This window comes from Manis pentadactyla, chromosome 10 (assembly GCF_030020395.1).
Source record: "Manis pentadactyla isolate mManPen7 chromosome 10, mManPen7.hap1, whole genome shotgun sequence".
Lineage (NCBI taxonomy): Eukaryota > Metazoa > Chordata > Mammalia > Pholidota > Manidae > Manis > Manis pentadactyla.
This window is the reverse complement of record NC_080028.1, coordinates 110,986,064-111,008,673: the sequence shown is the minus strand read 5'-3', so window position 1 is coordinate 111,008,673 and position 22,610 is coordinate 110,986,064. Positions and strand designations below refer to the sequence as shown.

The following is a 22,610-nucleotide window of genomic DNA, read 5'->3' as shown; positions in this document are numbered from 1 at the left end:
AATAAAAGAGATGTGAAAGCTGGCCTCGCGGTAGCAATCAACTGTCTCTTCTACGTTCAAGGTTGGAACTCAAGCCTGCAAATTAAAGGATGCTTGCTTGTTCCATTTCCCATCTCTGCCTGACTCAAGAATCAGTTTGTCTACTGATTCTTCTAACTGTAGGAATTTGTGATGATGAAGCTCAGGGAATAAAATCTTTTCTTTTAAAAAATTAAATATACCTATACACTATTTTTATGGATCTTTTTAGCTAAAAGTATTCCATATTATTTTTCTATCTGTTTTTTGTATCTAATATTTATTTTCTGTAGTTTGGCAACTTCTCCAACACCACAGAATATTCTGTAGTCACTGGAAGCTGGCTCTTATTCAACATCTAATGGTTCCACATTTGAAAATAATTTTATCAGCTGGAGTTTCAACAACTGACACTCAGAGAAACCTTTCTAAATCTTTATTATGCCTTTTATTCAGTAAGTTCTATTAGCTCAAAGTAGGCATGCCTTATAGTTTACCTATAGTTTAAAAGGGAGGAAATCAGTAATACTGTGCAAATAAATAAACCAACAAAATAAGTATGCTAAATATTATCTTTTTAGTTAGATTCACACTCTCACAAACCAAAACCAGAAAAAAAATGAGAGCATATCGTATTTACATTTATAATTTAAGGACTTTGCACAGTTTAATCTGCATGTCTCAAGTTGTCATGAAATACAAACCGTTATTAGCACGGGTAGAACACATAGCCAGCTGAGACTCAGTCTACAAGCATACTTCTGGCCTCAAGGGATTTCAGTTATCAGATGTCAAACATTCTACTCTAATTCTCCTCATTTCTTCAAAAACAAGTCTGCTATTATAGTTGAACTTTTGGGATACTGTCTCTGAAAGAGCATTCCTAGCATCCTTATTAACTGTCTTTTTTTTTTCCTTCTACACATCAGATTTTTGTGGGAAAGAAATGGTGGTCGGTATTGAGGCCCTAAAAAAAAGAAATGAACGTTAAGCTGGAAGCAGAGACAGTGCACATTTATATAACTTCAGCAAATGTGATTCCATTTTCCTCTCGTGTTTTAAAAAAGAGATATAACCAGCCCCAAACAGCATTTGAGTTACATTCCAATGATTCTATTTCCTTTAAAATATAATCCAAGCAACCTTAAAGTAATGTAAATCACTTTTTAAAAACTATGACCCATTATGGGGCAGGAATGAAGAAAAGGAGAGTTGGGTAGTGACATTTCTACACCTCAGGAGCTCTATTATGATCCGTGTTAGAAGCACTGTCGTTTCCATGCCAGGTAAAAAAAAAAAAAAAAAGTTTAGGTTTTATAAAGAATATTCACTTCTTGGTCTAGTAATTATAAAGATCAAATTGCTATGATCAATATTTTTTCGGTATTTTTAAACATAGCAAAAAATTTTTTTGTAAAGGATAAAAAAATAAGTCTTCAAAGAAAAGAGTTCCTTCGCAAAGACATTTATTTCCTCTTTGATGCGGCTGCCTCTGTGTAAGCCAGTCAGGCAGCCATCATCGCGTCCTGAATAAAGGCCTGGTCGAAGCCGTCCTGCTCTTCTTGGCCAGGACAACTCTCGTACAAAGGAAAAGGAAAAGCATGATCCCTCCAGGTTGCAATCTGATTGTACAGGATTGCAATGAAGTACTTGTTGAGGAATGTGTGTGATTAAAACAGAATACCACACTAGACATAACGTGGTGATTTATAAGCAGCAGTCTTGGCATGGAACAGACGGGCTGGGATGCTGGGAGCTTATGGTGTGGAGGTCTGATGCCTCAGAGTCACTAGTTTGCTTAATCCTATGCAGGTCGTCTCACAGGCAATGAGGAAACGAGACTCTAATAAAATAGAGAGCCCACACATGCATTCACTCATCAAAGATTAGTGAGTGCTTACTACTAGAGATGGCTTACTGGGAGTTGAGCTAAGACTCCAATCTAGAAGGTGAGAGGAGAGTTTGCTTTTAAAAACTTCCTTTCATTTTCTTTAAGAGGAAATTTCCAAGATCATTTATCAACTAGCTGGGTCATTTCTGTCAGCCGGCTGGAGATATGCTACTGTATCACAGAGCCCTCTAGTGGTAGAAATATTCATTTCCTCATAAATGTAAACAAAAAGTCAAATTTAAAAATGCTACAAGACTTTTACCTCTGAATGAGCCTTTTCTTCAGCCTGTAAAAGAGCAAAGGAAAAAGAATTTAATTATAAATAATTAATGCCAAGTCATTCCACAAGTAGAGATGAATAAAAGAATGACATTGTATATTTAAAATGTTTAAAGATGATAGTAATATATAAAATATTATTCAATTAAAATACTAAAAACAGGAACATTTAGGATTGCAAATGAATACCTCTTTATATATAAACCACATGGTATTTTAAAAACGTGGGTTATTTGATTCATAGACATATACATGCCTTAACAGCAAAGGGTGAAGACCGTGTGACTCTAAGATCCAGACCATAAGCAACAGACAAAAAATAGTTACAAAATTATATTCTAAAAAAGATAGATATATTATTGGAGATGGACTCAATAAAATTACAGAGATCTTCAGACAAGATTTAGGAGTCAGAATTTTATTCTGTGATTTGCAGATCATAGAGAGCACCAAATAAATCTCAAGGGAAAATAGTGACCTTTAGTGATAAGCACACAAATTAAGCTAATTAGTTCCTATTTTCTTTTACTGTTCCTAGTGACTATTACTTAAGCTTATTGGGCTGCAGTCAACGAAACACAAAAATGCCCAATGTAAAGTGGTGATAAAAAGAGCTGACAAGCGTCTTCAGTTATGCAGATTATGGAAATGAGGACTGTGTAGGCCACTAGCAGGCTGTTTGGACTCGGTTGCAGAAAACTCCTAGCACTGACTTTCTTCTTGGTACAAATGCCAGAAATTGAGTTCTGTGTACCATTACATTGGGGAAGCTCCATCATTCTGGAATAAGCTGGAGAAAGCACAATACTGCTGAACAGCACAAGTCTGCTCATTGGCTTGAGCAGTTCCAAAGCTGAAAAAAATCATATCTCCTATCTCTCCTTTTGGGACACTTCTTGCTTCATTCATGCAGAACTACCTGAACCATTTTTGAAAATAATTTTCATCCAGAAAACATAACATAAAACCAAGTACGCATTAAGATTTTTTTAAATGAATAAGCATCTCTTGAGTTCTGCCTTTCCTCTATTTGCTCTTAAAAGTAATACAGAGTTAGTAATACAGTGGTAGAAGAGAGTAAAGTAGTAGAAACCTCATAGACTAGTTTATAAGAAAACTGTGTTTTAAAAATAAATGCTAATAAAAGCTGTACAGCAAATGACACCATCAGCAGAACAAAAAGCATCCTACAGTATGGGAGAATATATTTGTAAATGACATATCAAAGGGTTAATATCCAAAATATATAAAGAACTCACATGCCTCAACAACCAAAGAGCAAATAACCTGATTATAAAATGGGTGGAGGATATGAACAGAAACTTCTCCAAAAAAGAAATTCAGATGCCCAACCAGCTCATGAAAAGATGTTCCACATATCTAATCATCAGAGAAATGCAAATTAAAACCACAATGAGATATCACCTCACACCAATTAGGATGGCCAGCATCAAAGACTAAAAACAACAAATCCTGGCAAGGATGTGGAGAAAGGGGAACCCTCCTAGACTGCTGGTGGAAATGTAAGCTAGTCCAACCACTGTGGAAAGCAATACGGAGGTTCCTCACAAAACTAAAAATAGAAATACCATTTGGCCCAGGAATTCCACTCCTAGGAATTTACCCAAAGAATACAGGTTCTCCGATTCTAAAAGACATATGCACCCCTATGTTTATTGCAGGACTATTTACAATAGCCAAGATATGGAAGCAACCTAAGTGTCCATCAGTAGATGAATGGATAAAGAAGAGGTGGTACATATACACAATGGTATACTATTCAGCCATAAGAAAGAAACAAATCCTACCATTTATCACAACATGGATGGAGCTAGAGGGTATTGTGGTCAGTGAAATAAGCCAGGCAGAGAAGGACAAGTGCCAAATGATTTCCCTCATTTCTGGAGTATACCAATGAAGCAAAACTGAAGGAACAAAACAGCAGCAGACTCAGTGACTCCAAGAAGGGACTAGAGGTTATCAAAGGAGAGGGACGGGGAGGGCTGGTGGTGAGGGAGGGAGAAGAGTATTGAGGGGTATTAATATTGGCACACATGGTGTGTGGGGGATCATGGGGAAAATAGTGTAGCACAGAGAAGGAAAATAGTGACTCTGTGGCAACTTACTACACTGATAGGCAGTTACTACAATGGGTTATGGGGGGGACTCGATAATATGGGTGAATGTAGTAACCATATTGTATTTCATGTGAAACCTTCATAAGAGTGTATATCAATAATACCTTAACAAAAGAAAAAAAAATAAATGCTAACATAAAGGTTGAATATATCAATTTGAGTTTTATAAGTGAAGATTTCTTTCTTAATTCTAACAATTTTAAGTTTTCATATATAGTTCATTTTTTAATCAGTAGTATGGAAAGAATAAATTTCATAAAATCAAAAGAAAGCTGGAGTTGCTTGCCTTAAGACATACAGCACAATCACATGTGACTATTTGCTTTTCCTAGAACTTGGCATGTTTATTGCCAGTTTATTCCTTTTTTATTTTATTTATTTTCTATTTTGTAATCATTAATATACAATTACATGAGTAACATTGTGGTTACTAGATTGCCCCCATTATCAAGTCTCCACCACATACCCCATTATAGCAACTGTCTATCAGCATAGTAAGATGCTATAGAGTCACTACTTGTTTTCTCTGTGCAATACTGCCTTCCCTGTGCCCGCCCCCTACATTATGTGTGCTAATTGTTATGCCTCCTAGTCCTCTCTTCCCACCCATGCTCCCAAGTCCCTTCCCCTTTGGTAACTGTTAGTCTATTCGTGTTCTGTGAGTCCACTGCTGTTTTGTTCCTTCAGTGTTTTCTTTGTTCTTATACTCCACAGATGACTGAAATCATTTGGTACTTGTCTTTCTCCACCTGGCTTATTTCACTGAGCATAATACTCTCTAGCTCCATCCATGTTGTGACAAATGGTAGGATTTGTTTTCTTCTTATGGCTGAATAATATTCCATTGTGTATATGTACCACATCTTTTTTTATACATTCATCTACTGATGGACACTTAGGTTGCTTCCATATCTTGGCTATTGTAAATAGTGCTGCAATAAACATGGGGTGCATATGTCTTTTTGAAACTAGGCTCCTGATTTCTTAGGGTAAATTCCTAGGAGTGGAATTCTTGGGTCAAACGGTATTTCTATTTTTTTTTTTTTTGAGGAACTACCATACTGCTTTCCACAATGGTTGAACTAATTTACATTCCCACCAGCAGTGTAGGAAGGTTCCCCTTTCTCCACATCCTAGCCAGCATTTGTTGTTGTTTGTCTTTTGGATGTTGGCCATCCTAACTGGTGTGAGGTGATATCTCATTGTGATTTTAATTTGCATTTCTCTGATGATTAGAGATGTGGAACATCTTTTCATGAGCCAGTTGGCCATCTGAATTTCTTCTTCGGAGAAGTGTCTGTTCAGATCCTCTGCCCATTTTTTAATCGGTTATTTGCTTTGTGTTTGTATATTTTGGAAGTCAACCTCTTATCAGATGTCACTTATGAATATATTCTCCCATACTGTAGGATGTCTTTTTTTTCTACTGATGGTGTTCTTAGCTATACAGAAGATTTTTAGTATGATATAGTCCCACTTGTTCATTTTTGCTTTTGTTTTCCTTGCCCGTGGACATATGCTCATGAAGAAGTTTTTCATGTTTATATCAAGAGAGTTTTGCTTATGTTTTCTTCTAAGAGTTTAATGGTTTCATGACTTACATTCAGGTCTTTGATCCATTTCAAGTTTACTTTTGTGTATGGAGTTAGACAGTAGTCCAGTTTCATTCTCTTACATGTAACTGTCCAGTTTTGCCAACACCAGCTGTTGAAGAGGCTGTCATTTCCCCACTGTATATCCATGGCTCCTTTATCATATATTAATTGACCATATATGCTTGGGTTAATATCTGGACTCTTTATTCTGTTCCACTGGTCTGTGGCTCTGTTCTTGTGCCAGTACCAAATTGTCTTGATTACTGTGGCTTTGTAGTAGAGCTTGAAGTTGAGGAGCATAATTCCCCCTACTTTATTCTTCCTTCTCAGAATTGCTTTGGCTATTTGGGGTCTTTTATGGTTCCATATGAATTTTAGGACAATTTTCTCTAGTTCATTGAAGAATGATCTTGGTATTTTGATAGGAATTACATTGAATCTATAGATTGCTTTAGACAGGATGGCCATTTTGACAATATTAATTCTTCCTATCCATGAGCATGGGATGTGTTTCCACTTATTGGTATCTTCTTTAATTTCTCTCATGAGTGTCTTGTAGTTTTCAGAGCATAGGTCTTTCACTTCCTTGGTTAGGTTTATTCCTCAGTCTTTTATTCTTTTTGATGCAATTGTGAATGGAATTGTTTTCTTGATTTCTCTTTCTGCTAGTTCTTGTTAGTGTATAGGATGCAGCAGATTTTTGTGTATTAATTTTGTATCCTGCAATTTTGCTGAATTCAGATATTAGATCTAGTAGTTTTGGAGTGGATTCTTTAGGGTTTTTGTGTACAATATCATGTCATCTGCAAACAGTGACAGTTTGACTTCTTCCTTACCAATCTAGATGCCTTTTATTTCTTTGTGTTGTCTGATTGCCATGGCTAGGACCTCCAGTACTGTGTTGAATAGAAGTGGGGAGAGTGGGAATCCTTGTCTTGCTCCTGATATTAGAGGAAAAGCTTTCAGCTTCTCACTGTTAAGTATGATGTTGGCTGTGGGTTTGTCATATATGGCCTTTATTATGTTGAGGTACTTGCCCTCTATGCCCATTTTGTTGAGGGTTTTTATCATGACTGGATGTTGAATTTTGTCTAATGCTTTTTCAGCATCTATGGAGATGATTATGTGGTTTTTGTCATTCTTTTTGTTGATGTAGTGGGTGATGTTGAGGGATTTTCGAATGTTGTACCATCCTTGCATCCCTGGGATGAATCCCACTTGATCATGATGGATGATGATCTTTTTGATGTATTTTTGAATTCAGTTTGGTAATATTTTGTTGAGTATTTTTCCATCTATGTTCATCAGGGATATTGGTCTGTAGTTTTCTTTTTTTGTGGTATCTTTGCCTGGTTTTGGTATTAGAATGACGCTGGTTTCATAGAAAGAGTTTGGAAGTATTCCCTCCTCTTCTATTTTTTAGAAAACTTTAAAGAGAATGGGTATTATGTCTTCTGTAAATGTCTGATAAAATTCAGCAGTGAATCTATCTCATTCGGGGTTTTTGTTCTTGGGTATTTTTTTATTACCAATTCAATTTCATTGCTGGTAATTGGTCTTTTTAGATTTTGTTTCTTCCTGGGTCAGTCTTGGAAGGTTGTATTTTTCTAGAAAGTTGTCCATTTCTTCCAGGTTATCCAGTTTGTTGGCATATAGTTTTTCACAGTATTCTCTAATAATTCTTTGTATTTCTGTGGTGTCTGTATGGATTTTTCCTTTCTCACTTCTGATTCTGTTTATGCATGTAGATTCTCTTCTTTTTTTAATAAGCTGGCTAGGGGTTGATCTATTTTGTTTATTTTCTTCAAGAGCCAGCTCTTGGTTTCATTAATTTTTTCCATTGTTTTATTATTCTCAATCTTATTTGTTCCTTCTGTGGTCTTTATTATGTCCCTCCTTCTTCTGATTTTGGGCCTCATTTGTTCTTCTTTTTCCAGTTTCAATAATTGTGACTTTATACTATTCATTTGGGATTGTTCTCCCTTCTTTAAATTGGTCTGGATTGCTGTATACTTTCCTCTTAGAACTGCTTTTGCTGTGTCCCACAGAAGTTGAGGAATTGAGCTGCTGTTTTCATGTATCTCCATATATTGCTTGATCTCTGTTTTAATTTGGTCACTGATCCCTTGATTATTTAGGAGCATGTTGTTAAGCTTCCATGTGTTTGTGACATTTTTGTTTTTTTATACAATTTATTTTTAGTTTTATGCCTTTGTGATCTGAGAAGTTGATTGGTACAATTTCAATCTTTTTTAATTTACTGAGGCTCTTTTTGTGGCCTAGTATATGGTCTATTCTGGAAAGTGTTCCATGTGCACCTGAGAAGAATGTGTATCCTGCTGCTTTTGGGTGTAGAGTTCTGCAGATGTCTGTTAGGTCCATGTGTTCTAATGTGTTGTTCAGTGCCTCTGTGTCCTTACTTATTTTCTCTCTGGTTGGTCTGTCCTTTGGAGTGAGTGTTGTGTTGGAGTCTCCTAAAATGAATGCATTGCATTCTATTTCCTCCTTTAATTCTGTTAGTACTTGTTTCACATATGCAGGTATTCCTGTGTTGGGTGCAAAAATATTTATAATGGTTATATCCCATTGTTGTACTGACCCCTTTATCATTATGGAACGTCCTTCTTTGTCTCTTGTTACTTTCTTTGTTTTGGTCTATTTTGTCTGATAAAAGTACTGTAACACCTGCTTTTTTCTCCCTACTGTTTGCATGAAATATCTTTTCCCATCCCTTCACTTTTAGTCTGTGTATGTCTTTGGGTTTGAAGTGAATCTCTTGTAGGGAGCATATAGATGGGTCTTGCCTGCTTTTTTATCCATTTTATTACTCTGTGTCTTTTGATTGGTGCCTTCAGTCCACTTACATTTAGGGTGATTATTGATAGATATGTACTTATTACAATTGCAGGTTTTGGATTCGTGGTTACCAAAGGTTCACCTATCAAAGCTTCTTTACTATCTAACCATCTAATTTAACTCTCCTATTACACTATTCTAAACACAGCATGATGATTCTTTATTTCTCTCCCTTCTTTATCTTCCTCCTCCACTGTTTATATGTTAGATGTTTTATTCTGTACTCTTTGTGTTTCCCTTCACTGATTTTGTGGATAGCTGATTATATTTTGCATTTAGTTAGTATTTGGTTGGCCTACTTTCTTTGCTGTCGTTTTATTTTCTCTGGTTACAGCTATTTAGCCTTAGGCATACTTCCATCTAGAGTAGTCATTTTATAATACATTGTAGAGATGGTTTGTGGGAAGCAAATTCCCTCAACTTTTCCTTATATGGGAATTGTCTAATACCTCCTTCTAATTCAAATGATAATCTTGTGGGATGCAATATTCTTGGTTTGAGGCCCTTCTGTTTCATTGCTTTAAATATATCATGCCATCCCCTTCTGGCCTGTAAGGCTTCTGCTGAGCAGTCTGATGATAGCCTGATGGGTTTTCCTTTGTAGGTGATCTTTTTTCTCTCTCTGGATGCTTTTAATACTCTGTTCTTGTCTTTGATCTTTGCCATTTTAATTATTGTATGTCTTGGTGTTGTCCTCCTTGGGTCCCTTGTGTTGGGAGATCTGTGGACTTCCAAGGCCTGAGAGACTATTCTTTCCCCAGATTTGGGAAGTTTTCAGCAATTATTTCTTCAAAGACACTTTCTATCCTATTTTCTTTCCCTTCTTCTTCTGGTACCCCTATAATGCGAATATTGTTCCATTTGGATTGGTCACTTGGTTCTCTTAATATTCTTTCATTCCTAAAGATCCTTTTTTCTCTGCCTCAGTTTCTATGTATTCCTGTTCTCTGATTTTTATTCCATTAATAGTCTCTTCCACCTCATCCAGTCTTCTCTTAAATCCTTCCATTGTTTAATTTCTGTTATCTCCCTCCTGAATTCACCTCTTAGCTCTTGAATATTTCTCTGTAGCTCCATCAGCATGCTTATGACTTTTATTTTGAATTCTTTTACAGGAAGATTGGTGATTTCAATCTCACCAAGCCCTCTCTCTGGGGTTTGAGGGATTTTGGACTGAACAAGATTTTGTCTTTTGATGGCGATGGGAGTGGTCGCTGGCGTGTGGTACGTGTGTCAGCTAGGAGACCAAAATTATTTGCTGCTTGCCAGTAACCTTGCCTGTCTCCACTGTGTGTGCCAGTTAACCGCACATAGGGAGCAGCCTCTGGGTTAATGCCCTAAGCTGCTGAGGGTGGGGTGGCCCTTGGGATGGCCTGTGGCACTGGTGGGGGTTGCAGGCCACACGCACAAGTGTCTGCTGCAAGGTCGAAGCCCCTTCATGCCTCCCAGTCTCTGTGCCCATCTCCTCTGTGCTCGTCAGCCGCACACAGGGAGCAACCTCTGGGTTAATCCCCTAAGCTGCCATGGGCAGGGTGACCCTTGGGATGGCCTAGGGCACTGGCGGGGTTTGAGGTGAGCAGCACATGTTCTGCTGGGAGAACAAAGACCCTTCGCACCTTCCAGACTCTGTGCCCATCTCCTCTGTCTGTGCCAGTTAACCGTGCACAGGAAGTAGCCTCTATGCTAATCCCCTGAGCTGTCATGGGTGGGGCGGCCCTCAGGATGGCCTAGGGTACTGGTGGGGGTTGCAGTCGAGTGGGGCATGTTCTGTGGTGAGAACAGAGCCTCTTTGTGCCTCCTGGACTCTGTGCCTGTCTCCTCTGTCTGTGCCGGTCACCCGCGCACAGGGAGAAGCCTCTGGGTCTGGTCCAGTTAACCACGTACAGGGAGAAGCCTCTGTGTTAAGCTGTGTGGTTGCTGTAGGCAGGGCTGCTCCCTGACTTTTCCATAGCAATGGCAAATCAGGAGGTTTGCTTGCAGTGCTGGCAGGGTGTGGGGGAAGGAAAAGCAGGCTGCTTATCACCATCAGGGGCCTTGGAGCTGTGTTGCCAGCCAAGGGGTTAGGGCTCCTGAATTTCCTTAAAGTTCTGAGGCTGCTGGGCTGAGTGTACCAGGACGATTTTGTCCACTTGTTAAACCCTTGTCCCTTTAAGACTTTTTAAAGAGCCTGCTTTTCTTTTGTCCCAGGGCAGCTGTCTGTGGGAACCTGTTCGCAGTCTTAGTCTCGGATTTTGCTTTTCTGCTCCTGTAATATCCAGAGCACCATGCAGTGTGTGTCTGTGCTCCCAGGGCAGATTACTAGGGCTGGTTATTTAGCAGTCTTGTGTTTCCACTCTCTCCCCACTTTGATTCTTTTCCCCCCACCAGTGAGCTGGGATGTGGGGAGAGCTTGAGGTCCCACCGGGTCATGGCTTTGTATCTTACCCCTTTCCGTGAGATGTTGGGTTCTCGCAGATATAGCCTGGCTGGTGTACTGTATCTTCTGGTCACCCTTTTAGGAATAGTTGTATTTGCTGTATTTTCAAAATATATATGGTTTTGGGAGAAGATTACCACCACTGTACTCACACTGCCATCTTTTTCTCCTCTATTGCCATTTTATTCTGCCCCAATCCTGCCTCTAGGCCTACTAGGATTATATAAAACTGATAATAAATAATTTGTGCATTAAAAAAATAATACATTCTATGTTTTAAATAAAAGAATCAAGGAAGAGATTCTTTCATTAAAAATCTCTGATTAAGTTACTATACTAGCTGTAAGCATAACCATTACATATTAATTCTATATATTCTGTATAAATTATTTTTCTTATTGATTTTTTAACTATCTTCTTCTTTAATAATTGCCTTCTTTATTAATTATAAATTAATATTGTGGTTACCAATACTGGGTATTACCATAAAGTTGAAGCAATGAGCCAGAACATGATAAATATTGTATTTTTTTTCAATGGTTTAAGCTTGGCATTAATAATATCATGATGGAATGTGATTACTTGCCATTTTTAAGTGATGGCTTTGAGCCAGGCCCAATTTCCTAAAGGATGGCAAACAATATATATAAATTATCTGGCCTAAATAAAACCTATCAAATGATTCTACATTCTGTAAGCCATAAACTAGCCATTCATTCATCCATCCATCCAAACTTACTAATTATAAAAATATTTACTTTAGGATTAGCTAGGTGTTAGGAAATATGTTAAAGAGATCAACAATGAACCAAACATGACCCTGGCTCTTATTAAATCAATACAAATTAGATTCCAAGTACAAAACAGGTTCAATAAAATTTTTAGTATACAGTCAATCAGAAAACACCTACTTATAAGGATCAAAAAATTAAATGCTTAACTGGACCAGGCACATAAAAAATAAAAAGTCTTCCGAGAATTAAAGAAAAAAAAATCACACATTCTTCCTAGACTCTTATTTCCCCCAGTTCTCATAAAAACATGCATAATAAATAGTATTCCTTTCCTATAAGAAATGCAACAGTAAAATAATAACTAACAACCCAAATTCAGTGGCAGTGTCAGGAGGAGAGAAGAGATGGTAGAGGTCGGAACTTGCCTGAGGGTCCACAGTGACACCAGGTACCAGTGAACTTGGGAGGACTTTCATCTCGGTTTGCTAGATATGCCAGTGACATTTTAAAAAGGAACCCTTGAATTTGAATTTTTAGGTAAAAGCTCCTTATTTTAGTGTTGTCTTGGACTTAAAAACAAACACCCAAACTCTATATTAAACTTGGCAGATCTGATAAAGTCTGTGATTTCCAACCGATTTGCAACCTTTCTATACCATTCTGTTCAGAAGTTCTATAAGCTGATTTATCCAACTTTATAAAAAGATGCTTTTGAAAAATTTACCAAACTGTAAGTGGGAGGGGCTTTGAAAGAGCTACATGTGAAGAAAGAACCCTGCCGATAAGATCTGCTAGATTAGTGATTTTACAGGCGAATGTTTCTTGCAATAAACCATCTTTGTTAGTTTGCGTTAATATTATTAAGCACATTACAGATAGCAAAATATAGAATTCCATAGGTTGCATAAAGGATAGTGTTAGAGTAAACATGGTTTATACTCATGGTTAATAAGAGCAGAGTTTGCCTGAGAAGAGCAGATAGTGCCTACTATTCTTTCCAAAAAAGAACCTTTCTTTTCCCTGGATGCTTAAATTATTTTACAAATACCATGCACAGCTGTATTAGTTGTGCACTGCACAACTTCAAAAGATGTAGTTCACATAGAGTATGATATAAATGGTTCTCCTAGAATCATGCAGTTTATAATTTTTTGTGTAATTTATGGTATCTGGTGTTCTTGGTCTTCTCTAACGCAGAAAATCTAAAAGGCAGATGGTATAGGTCTTGGCTGTTGTTTTCCAATTTATAGGTACAGTCCAAAGAAATTTAGCAACTTGCCTGATGTCACACAATAATTACTGATAGAGTTAGGCAAGCATGCAAATTAACTGAATCTTTATCAAGAGTCCTTAAGAAAGTATGAAAAATAAAGATAGATTGCTTTTTCACTTCATGCTTTGGAAAGCACTTCCATGGGTATTTTCTTTCTTTCTTTCTTTTCTTTTTTTTTTTTTGTAGGAGAGCAAGGAGAAAGCAAGAGGGCAGAGTTCCTGGCTCAAGCAGAGAGGGGACAAGAGAGTCCCAAAGTTGCATGTTGTCTAGGGGTTTTATAGGCAGTTGAGAGACAAAGAAGTGTTTTCTCACTGCCAGTAAAATCTCAGTGCATGATAATGGGGACTGCCATCAGAATGACTCTTCGGCACCTTTGATTTTCCTCTTTATTAGTCCTCCAAAGATGCATTTATTTGAATTGTTTTACTACAGGTTATTTGTGAATTCAAGAATATCATTTCCATTATTTCCAATACAACTATTTAAACTTCTTAATACCCTAATAATATCACCTTCTCATGTGGCTTGATCACCTGATCCATTCTTTTCACATTGAACACAAGGGTGTACTTATCTCCAAATGCTGGCATATAGATATGAGTATATAGTCTCTTTAGTTACTCTGTTCGCAGTTCATATTGTACTCTAAATACTTTTCATTTATGCTTTCTAATTGTCCTTATGATGTTGACATCTGCTCTTATCTACCTGCAATTTTTTAAATGTTCCCCCTTTTTTCCTTATAAACCTGAAATATCTAATATAGTAGCCACTAGGCACACATGCCTATTTAAATTTGTTAATTAAAATTTTTAAATTTAGTTCCTCTGTCACACCAGACACACTTCAAATACTCAATAGCCACATGTGGTGATTATTGTATTACAGAGTACAGATATAGCACATTTTTATAATCACAGAAAGTATATTGAACTCTGGTATGTACTAATTAGCCATCTGTTTTTCTTCAACCCATGCTCCTTTCTTTCTTGACTATTTCTTAGGCTTCATGAAGGGAGTTTTATCAAAATATTATTTTTTTATATATTTAAATTTTGATTGTAGTGATGTTGCATCTTTTGATGTTATACAGAGACTTCAACTGTAGTCAAAAAACATCCCCCTACAAGCAGCATTGGCCAAATAAGAGTAACACTAACTCTTAACATATTTATTTATGTCTTTTTCCAACACTTTTTACATTTTTTAAATTTTTTATCCATTTGCCTAAAACTATAATTTGCCATTGGCAAATTTAATCATTAAAAAGAGAAATGATAAGAAAATCGTTGCCTCTGCCAATGATAGCCTAATCTTGAGTAACTATTTATCAGTAAATATGTAAGATTAACTTATAAATAAGAGGGCCATAACATCTGAACCTAATAAAAATGATTGAAAAAAGTAAGTACTGCCTTTAATGCTTAATTGCTCAGTGACAGGCAAGGCTATAAACTTTCCATGAACTTTTCAGTACAGGACTAAGGATTAATCATTGCACACAAGTCTTAGTGAGGTTCAGGACACTAAATATACCTCATGTTCACTTACTCATGAAAGAACCCTCTTGTAAAATACAACTTCCTGCAGACCATGATTTTGCAAAAGGTGCAGTTTTATTAAGTGGACTAACCTTTGTGACAAACAAACTATAATTTCACACACTGGAAAAATAAATTGTAAATTGACATTTCTCTCTTGTAAGAAATAAAGTTCTTGAAACCACACTCTATGTCAGATGTTATATTAAAAAAAAACTCAAGGCCTTTATCCTTTGGCACAATCTTCTAAAAAAAAAAAAAAAGAACTTAAAAAATAAAATAAGATAAAATGTAGAAAATACCATAAAGTGGTTACCAGTCACAGCTCAGAGTATCAAACAAGGACAACTAGTCAATATTGTAAAATTAGAGAGCATAGTACATGGTTTCAAGGATCGCCAGCCATACCCCAAGGGCTCTTATGCAATCCAGTTTTCCATGCTCTCATTCATCTGATGTGTGTACGAGAAGTCAAGGGAGAGCACCTGTAGGCCGGCGCAGAGGGGCTGGGAGAGCCTCCGGGGTGTGCGCGTGCCTGGAGTGTGCCCTCATCCCGCTGCGCAACTTCTGTGTAAATGTCCAGCTGTTTAATCATGTGTGTGCTTGGCAAAAACAGAAGCTGTTCTGAACAGCCAGTACTTACTGTAGAGTAAAGAGAGGAAGTGCTGGAGACCAGTGACAACGAAGAGCCATGAACTAGGAAAGCAAAAGAGAGCAAGAGGTAAGATAAATAAGTCATCTCAGGAACACCAGGCCTTTACCGAAAACTGAAGAATAGGCGGTCATGGAAATAAAACAAGAACAGCTAGACAGAAGATTCTGAGAACACTGCACTGTCATTTTTTGGAGATCAACATACTGAGAAATATAAGGGTCCCCTACCTGTCCCCTCAAGTAGCTCCTTCATCAAGTTACGCAGAGACAAACCCGAGTCCTTCAGGCACACTTTGCACAATTGAGGGCCATAGTAAACTCCCCCGTAATAAACAGTCAGAAAATCTTAGAAATGTAAAGTTGCCATAAACTTTTACACTTTAGAAAAGCTTTATGTATTTTAAATACTTAATTTTATTTTTATACAACAAAGATTCATTTTCAATGTTTTTTCTCCATATACTTCCATGGAAGTAAGCATTCCATCCAACTTGTTATTTCAACATTGTCTGTGATGAGTTATTATGCTCTTTTTTTTTAAATGGGGGATTCTTGTTTCTTTTGTAATTTTATTAATAGAAAATGCTTATTTCAAGGAGGTATCTCCCTGGAATTAAGAATGGAAATTGCATACTGTCTTTTACTGAAGTATGTCAAAATACCATCTTAAACCATTAGCAGGCTGCTTTACGTTTCTGCACGTCCAATGTACTGAACCCGAAAGGTGGATTAAATTGTGCTTAATTATACTTGTAGTAAAGTTCTTCCTCTTTTATTGTGAGGTAATATGAAGTTCTGTCTGCTTATTTACTCATTAAACAGATACTGGTTGAGCACACATGATGTGACAGTCACTTGCTAGATCCTGGGACTACAAAATGAATGACAATCTGAGGGGCTCAAAAAGAGGAGAAAGGTACACACCTAAAGAGACAATTACAGTAGAGTAATATTAATATTCTTGAATGCAGTGTTAGGTATATGAGGACACACAACCTAGTTTGGAGAAGACTGGGGAAGCTGTAGAGTTGTGGTGGAGTGGCTGAAAAGAAAGGGATGAATTTGACAGCCACCAGGAGAAATTCTTTAAAGCTGGCTGAGTATAAAGATTCCTCAAGAGAGGAAACAACAACTCCCATATTTCTAGCTTGAGCAAATACTACCACTCTGTGAAATGTGCAAAAAGGTTAGTTATTTTTTTTAAAATTCCAAAACCGAAGAACATTCTTTCAGCCTCTAATAACACTGGCATGAACTCAGGGTCAGCAGTGTACCAAAGGACGGTGGACAATGAATCAGGAGATCCCATTTCCAGTCTTTACCCACTACTTACTACTTATAGGCCTATGTCCTTGCGGTCTGTGATTCAGTCTCCTCATCTTTCACTGTGAGCATTGGGCAGGGCATCAATAAAGTCCCTTCCATCTCTCTAGTGCAGGGAGTCCTTTGTGTCAACCACAATTTAATTATAATAGCTTATATTTAGTGCACGGGCATTGAAAAGTCATCTTGCCCACTCATGCTGGTGATCAGCAATTCACACTATTTATTCCTCATATGGAGAAGATCAGAATTTTCCAGCTTATGAGCAATATTCTATCTGTAAATGAGGCAGTCTAGAATGCCATCCATATGCTTAGCAATCATGATCTTTACAGTGTTAAAAGATGCCTTTCTGTGAAGAAAGTGATAAAATCATTCCAGAGACGCAACTGTCTTTACATTTCAGATCAGTTCTATTTTGCCTGTCTGCATTGCAGCAGTCCGGCAGCCGACTCAGAGCATAAGTCATTATCTGTCACACTGAACTCAGTGGTTTGGTTAATATTCCAAAAGATAATGCAACTGTGGGTGATTGACTAAGTGCCAGCATGTTTAAATGTACAGCAGTGGCCTGAAAACGATGAGTCAGTTTTCATAACTGCCTAAACTTTTAGCTAGAAAAGCATCTAAATAAGAAAGTAGGAAGGGGAAAGAGAAAGGGACAGAATTATTTCATCTTCATGACAAACCTGTGGAATTACAGATTCAGAAATTAGGACTCATAAAGTTCGAAACTTGCCCAAGCTCATACGACAAATAAATGGATGACCAGAGGCTTAAACCCTGGTATGTTTCAAAATCTGGAGTCCTTTCTTTTAAATATAATTATTAAGGACTGGATAGTATGGCTGATTCCATTTCTGATCTCACTCTAATCAGCTTAAACTTTTATGTTTACTTTTATTTTATCCTTACCTGATAGGTATTACATGTGTATTATAATTTTCTTTTATGGATACTTAAAAAAATCACTCATTAAATTAAAGAGGAAAATCTCTCAAATATTATATCAAATTTGACATTTGAGGTGATACAGTTTAGAAAATTATATAATTTGAACATCAATTAAGTCTCCTGAGTTATTCAAATAGATTATTATGAAGTGTTCACATGAAACTTCATTGCACTGGATAAGGAATGTATTTTTTAAGCAAAAATTAGACATAATATGAATTTTAAAATAGTGTCACAAAAGCTAACACCAAAGGGAGTTTCTGAGAATAAAAGTCAGAAGCATGTGGTAGTTTTATAAGACAATTTTTCCAGTTTATGTATCTTTATGGTCCTTTAACTGAAATGTCCCACAAAACATCTGCTCTGGTATTTGACATGCCCTGGCAAAGAATCTCTAAATTCATGAGAATTTCTACATGAAAACATTGGATTACTTTGAATTGTTCTAGATAGCCAAATATTAATCTAAACAATTTCTGGCATATTTCCAAATGCATAAAGAAGGTAATGCAGACTAAAACCTCTTCAAGCTTCAGGGCTTCCTGAGAGTTACACTTATGCATTTGCTCTTCAGGAATCCTTGTTATGTGATATGATAGTTGTCACCTCTGAATTTTAAAAAGTAGCGTCATTCTTACTTCCCCGCCTGCCCACCTTCCTCCATGCTGTCTCGGAATGAGCCCGAATGGCTGACGGCGCGCGGCCTCTCCTCGGGGGACGCGGCACTCCCGCACAGCTGGGCGTCGTCATAGAGGTCGAAGGGGGAGTCTCGGGCTGGGATGCTGTTGGACCGCATCATGCTGGGCCCGGGCAGGTTAAATTGAGACAGATTGGTTGGGCTCACTGGAAACAAAACACACACAGCCTATTATTCTGGGGCTTGGATGATGAAAATTGTAGATTGATGGAAAGTGCAAATGTGATCCCAATTTTTATGGAAACGTTGAGTTTAAAAGGTATCCCTATTTAAGGTGGGATAAGAGTCTGCCTCCGAAACGTTCAGTAACAATTACCATGGAGTCCCTATTTTCTTCTGACACTTTCATGGCAAGAAGTCAGTCAATTTCTAAAGCCACGTTAAACAAAACCACCCAGACACCCCTACTGTTCATGCTAGAGATAGAATAGCATGGTTTTTTCTGCTGGCTGTTAGGAAGAAAAGATTGTCTTCATCAAGTCTGCAGATTTCTTTTTAGAGAAGAAAACATCACGTCAGTGGGAAAAGCAAAATCGAAAAGAAAGCATAAGAAATCTTAATTTCCAAAGGAGAGCCTTTGGAAATTTCTAGGCAAAGGTTTTCAGACATTTTTGGATTCAGAATTTATGTAAGTTTGTGATTAGTACTATCATTACTATCAGAGTTAGGTTATAATAGAGGAAAGTCAAATTTTTCTTTAAATAAAATGTACATGGTGTCTGTAGCTCATAAGGCTAATCACATAAACTATTTTCTACTGTGTCTAAGGCCTGACTGCCACAGTGAGGTTGTCGGAAATCGCAACCTACTGTATTTCCAAAGCAGTACCATAAGTTAGCAATTTGAAACAAAAATTTATTTAACTAGTGCCTATAGCCAAATAGGTCTAATAACACTCAATATTTTAGGCCAACTGAGAATCATGAATTGAAAGAAAAATGTGGTTGACTGAATGTACAGTTGCAAAACAATACCATTTTAAAATTTGGGATAAAAGCAAAGTAGAAAAGTCAAGAAATACATTTATCACAGGTACTCATATTTAAGAAAAGGACATTGTTATAGGTATAATGAGGAAGTAGGCAGCAATCTTTTAAAATATGAAAGGAATGGCTAAGCACATTCAAATCTTTTGGGAATTTATGTTATTGGCTTAGAATTAGTTTGATAACATTTCAAAATTTGCTTTTTTTTTCTTTGACACAGGCACTACATTTCTTCTTATTACAATTACTAGCTCCGGTAACAGTGTAAAAGTAGGAAGAGTATATACTATAAAGGAAGGGGAATATTTCATATTTTACAGGTATTAATGAATTAATGTACAGAACAACCCTCTGACAGAGCTAAGTAAGAATTGGAGTAAAAGAAGAACAAGGAGAAAGAAACACAAGACTAAGAATATCCGTGTGTGTAAACATGCAATATAATTTAAAAAGAAAGAAGCGATGGATTCACAAAGTGCACCATCCATAGACAGGCAGGAAGATGGAAAGAAGGAAAGAAAGCAAAAAAGAAGGGAGAGTGAGACAGCCAGGAAGAGAGAGACATTTCAGGCACAGTCCTGCAAACTGACCAGTTCGATCTGACTGCTGACTGACAGCCAGCAGATACACTGAAGGACATTCTAGACTTGAATGTTTCTGCTTGAGATACCAGGATTGGAGTAAATCATTGTATGCTAGGTCCACAGTATGAATCAACTCTGCTAAATGAGTCAAGTATTCAATACATTTGCAACTGCATTATTTTAATATATGTATATAGGGATTAGAAGGACATTTCATTTGGTGTTTGGCTTTGCGTAATTCTTACCAAAATGGATGCAGAGATATCTAAGTAGAATGTCCTATAATTTCAAAACATAACACTTAGCTCATCCAAGGTGAAACAGCAATGAGGATTATGGTGGACTTAAAGGGAAGACTTTGCACTTACAAACACTTTTGATAGCTTATCCATTGGAAATATACCCATACTATTTAAGGATATTCAATTAAGATAATATCTAGGGCGGGTATGTTTTTGACATTGTGGTTGAATAGAAAGATAAATATGGCATGGTTCCTAATTTTAAGGGTGGCCATTAGGGAGGTGACTAAAAGATAAAAAAATTAATATGTAAAATAAACCAAGAAAATTGTATTACATAAGACAAAAGAATTACAAAGGAAATTTTTGTAATGTGACACAAATTAGTAGAGAGCATCTCTAGTGGTGGGTTTACTTTCCATTAGCTTCAAATATCCCTATCTTAAATCTTTAGTTTCTTCATGAATTTAAAAAAAAAATGGGAGAATAAATGGCCTCTAAGATCATTTCAAAGCCAGCAGACACATCAAAATTTCTAAATAGAGATAAAGATGTAACAATATATTAGGGAAAAGAGGGCTACTGGCTTTGTCTTAAATTATATTTTATAGCATTTTATTAAATTACATGTTGATTTGTGGTGATTTGAGGAGAACAGGAAGTGAAAGAAATATGGACTGGGTTTTAGGATACGTCCAAGTCACTCCTTCACTTTCCTACTCTATCTAGACATACTAGCTAGTGAGTTTATGATAGTGTCTTAAATAAGAGTTGTCATATGGAATCTAATTTTAACTTATTTTATGGAATCTGGGAATACAAGTAGGAATTAAATGGAGATTCAGGAAAATTTTATTAGACCTTTTAAAGGAATAACTTCAAAAGTGTGATATATCTAAATATAGATTGTTTGTCCTTGTGTGCTTAGAGAGGAGGTTAGAGATGTCCTGAGAATTATACAATAGATGAATCATTGAACCAGATGTAGGTCTCTTCCAACTCTGAGATTCTATGCTTCCATGAGTGTAGAAGAATGGGATTAATTCTCAGTAGCTTAAAGGGTGACTAGGAAGAGGGGAGTAGAAGGTATTCAGAGTGGAGGAACCCTTGGGAGCAAAGCATAGAAACTTCCTATACAAAGGTGTTTATATATCACCTGTATGAAAAGGCCCATACAGAGCTGTGAGTGACAGATTGATAGCAATGCTTCTACATGCTAACCCTTGCAGCAGGTGAATAAAAGAATCTGAGCAATTGTTGTCACTTGTGGGCACAACAATGAGTCTCACCAGGTTATGAGATGCCTCACAAGGGCTGTGATCAGTATAAACAAAGTTTTGTCAAAAGATTTATTTTGTTTACATAAGTCATATTCTGATATGTTTTCTTGAGTGGTAACGGTTTCTATTATACCTATCATGAGAGTAACTACTGCAAACCATAGTTTACTTTGGTGGTAGTTCAAGGTAGTCTACTGAAATGGCATAACCGTAGTGATCTTAAATTGATGTTTGTTATATGTGATGTTTTACAGTAATGTTTCTAAAAAGTTTATGTATTAACATTTTAGTAAGTAGAAAGGATAAAGAAAACATGGACATTCTAACTGCTAAATATTAGTAATAATCACTTATCTTACTGATCATTCAGAAAAGATAATCATCACATGGAAAACAAGTGGCGACCAAAGGTAAAGCATAGGACAATTCTATCCACATTCAAGTGACATAGCTTCATTTGATATATTTTTTAAAATTTAATAATATATCTTTTATTTATGATTGCATTTTAATAGTACCCCACTTCTTACTTAATAAATAAATGTTTAGGTGATCTGTAAAATACAGTCAAAGCTTTTTAAAAATAATTTTCACGGCTTTAAAATAAGCCATTTTTTTTCTTCTGTAAAATAACAGCATAGAGATCTCAGAATGCCTGGTTTGAAGCCACCTATGTGTATAAAATCTGGGTAGGCACATGAAAGTGGGCTGACATGTAGAGGAAGGTCATAAGTCACAATGGATGAAACTGTTAGAAGATCTGAGAGTAGAGGCCCTAAGATCTATTTGAAGTCTACTGCAGTTGTCTCTCAGAGTGTAAGGCATGCATTCCAACAAAAATAATGATGCAGCAGAACCTACCAAGCCTTTTTACTCTCATGAGTCTTTGTATATATTACATCAATCTTTCCTCACAATATGACCTAGGTATTATTTATCCATTCAACAGATGAGAAAGTTGAGGTTAAATTGCTAATGTCAGACGTAGTAAGGTAGTGCAGGATTTTCCCCCCAAGGAATAATGGGATAGATAGATTTAATCAGAATAACAATGATGGGAAAAAAATGAAAGAGGTAAATTAATGTCAATTAATGAAAAGATAGGAGACATGAGATGCCTCGCAAACCCAACATTCCAGGTGATCTAGG

General features: G+C 36.7%; 1 protein-coding gene across 6 annotated transcripts in view; it reads right to left on the bottom strand.

Annotated features, from left to right (window-relative positions):
* Positions 1–22,610, bottom strand: part of NAV3 (neuron navigator 3) — an 859,400-nt gene that overhangs the window by 60,968 nt on the left and 775,822 nt on the right. For all 6 annotated transcript variants that reach the window (XM_057487521.1, XM_057487524.1, XM_057487525.1 and 3 more), the window contains 3 exons: positions 18,327–18,515; positions 15,385–15,437; positions 2,172–2,195 (listed from right to left, as the gene is read on the bottom strand). In XM_057487521.1, the coding sequence (XP_057343504.1) occupies positions 2,172–2,195; positions 15,385–15,437; positions 18,327–18,515 (266 nt within the window). The remainder of the gene's footprint in view (positions 1–2,171; positions 2,196–15,384; positions 15,438–18,326; positions 18,516–22,610) is intronic.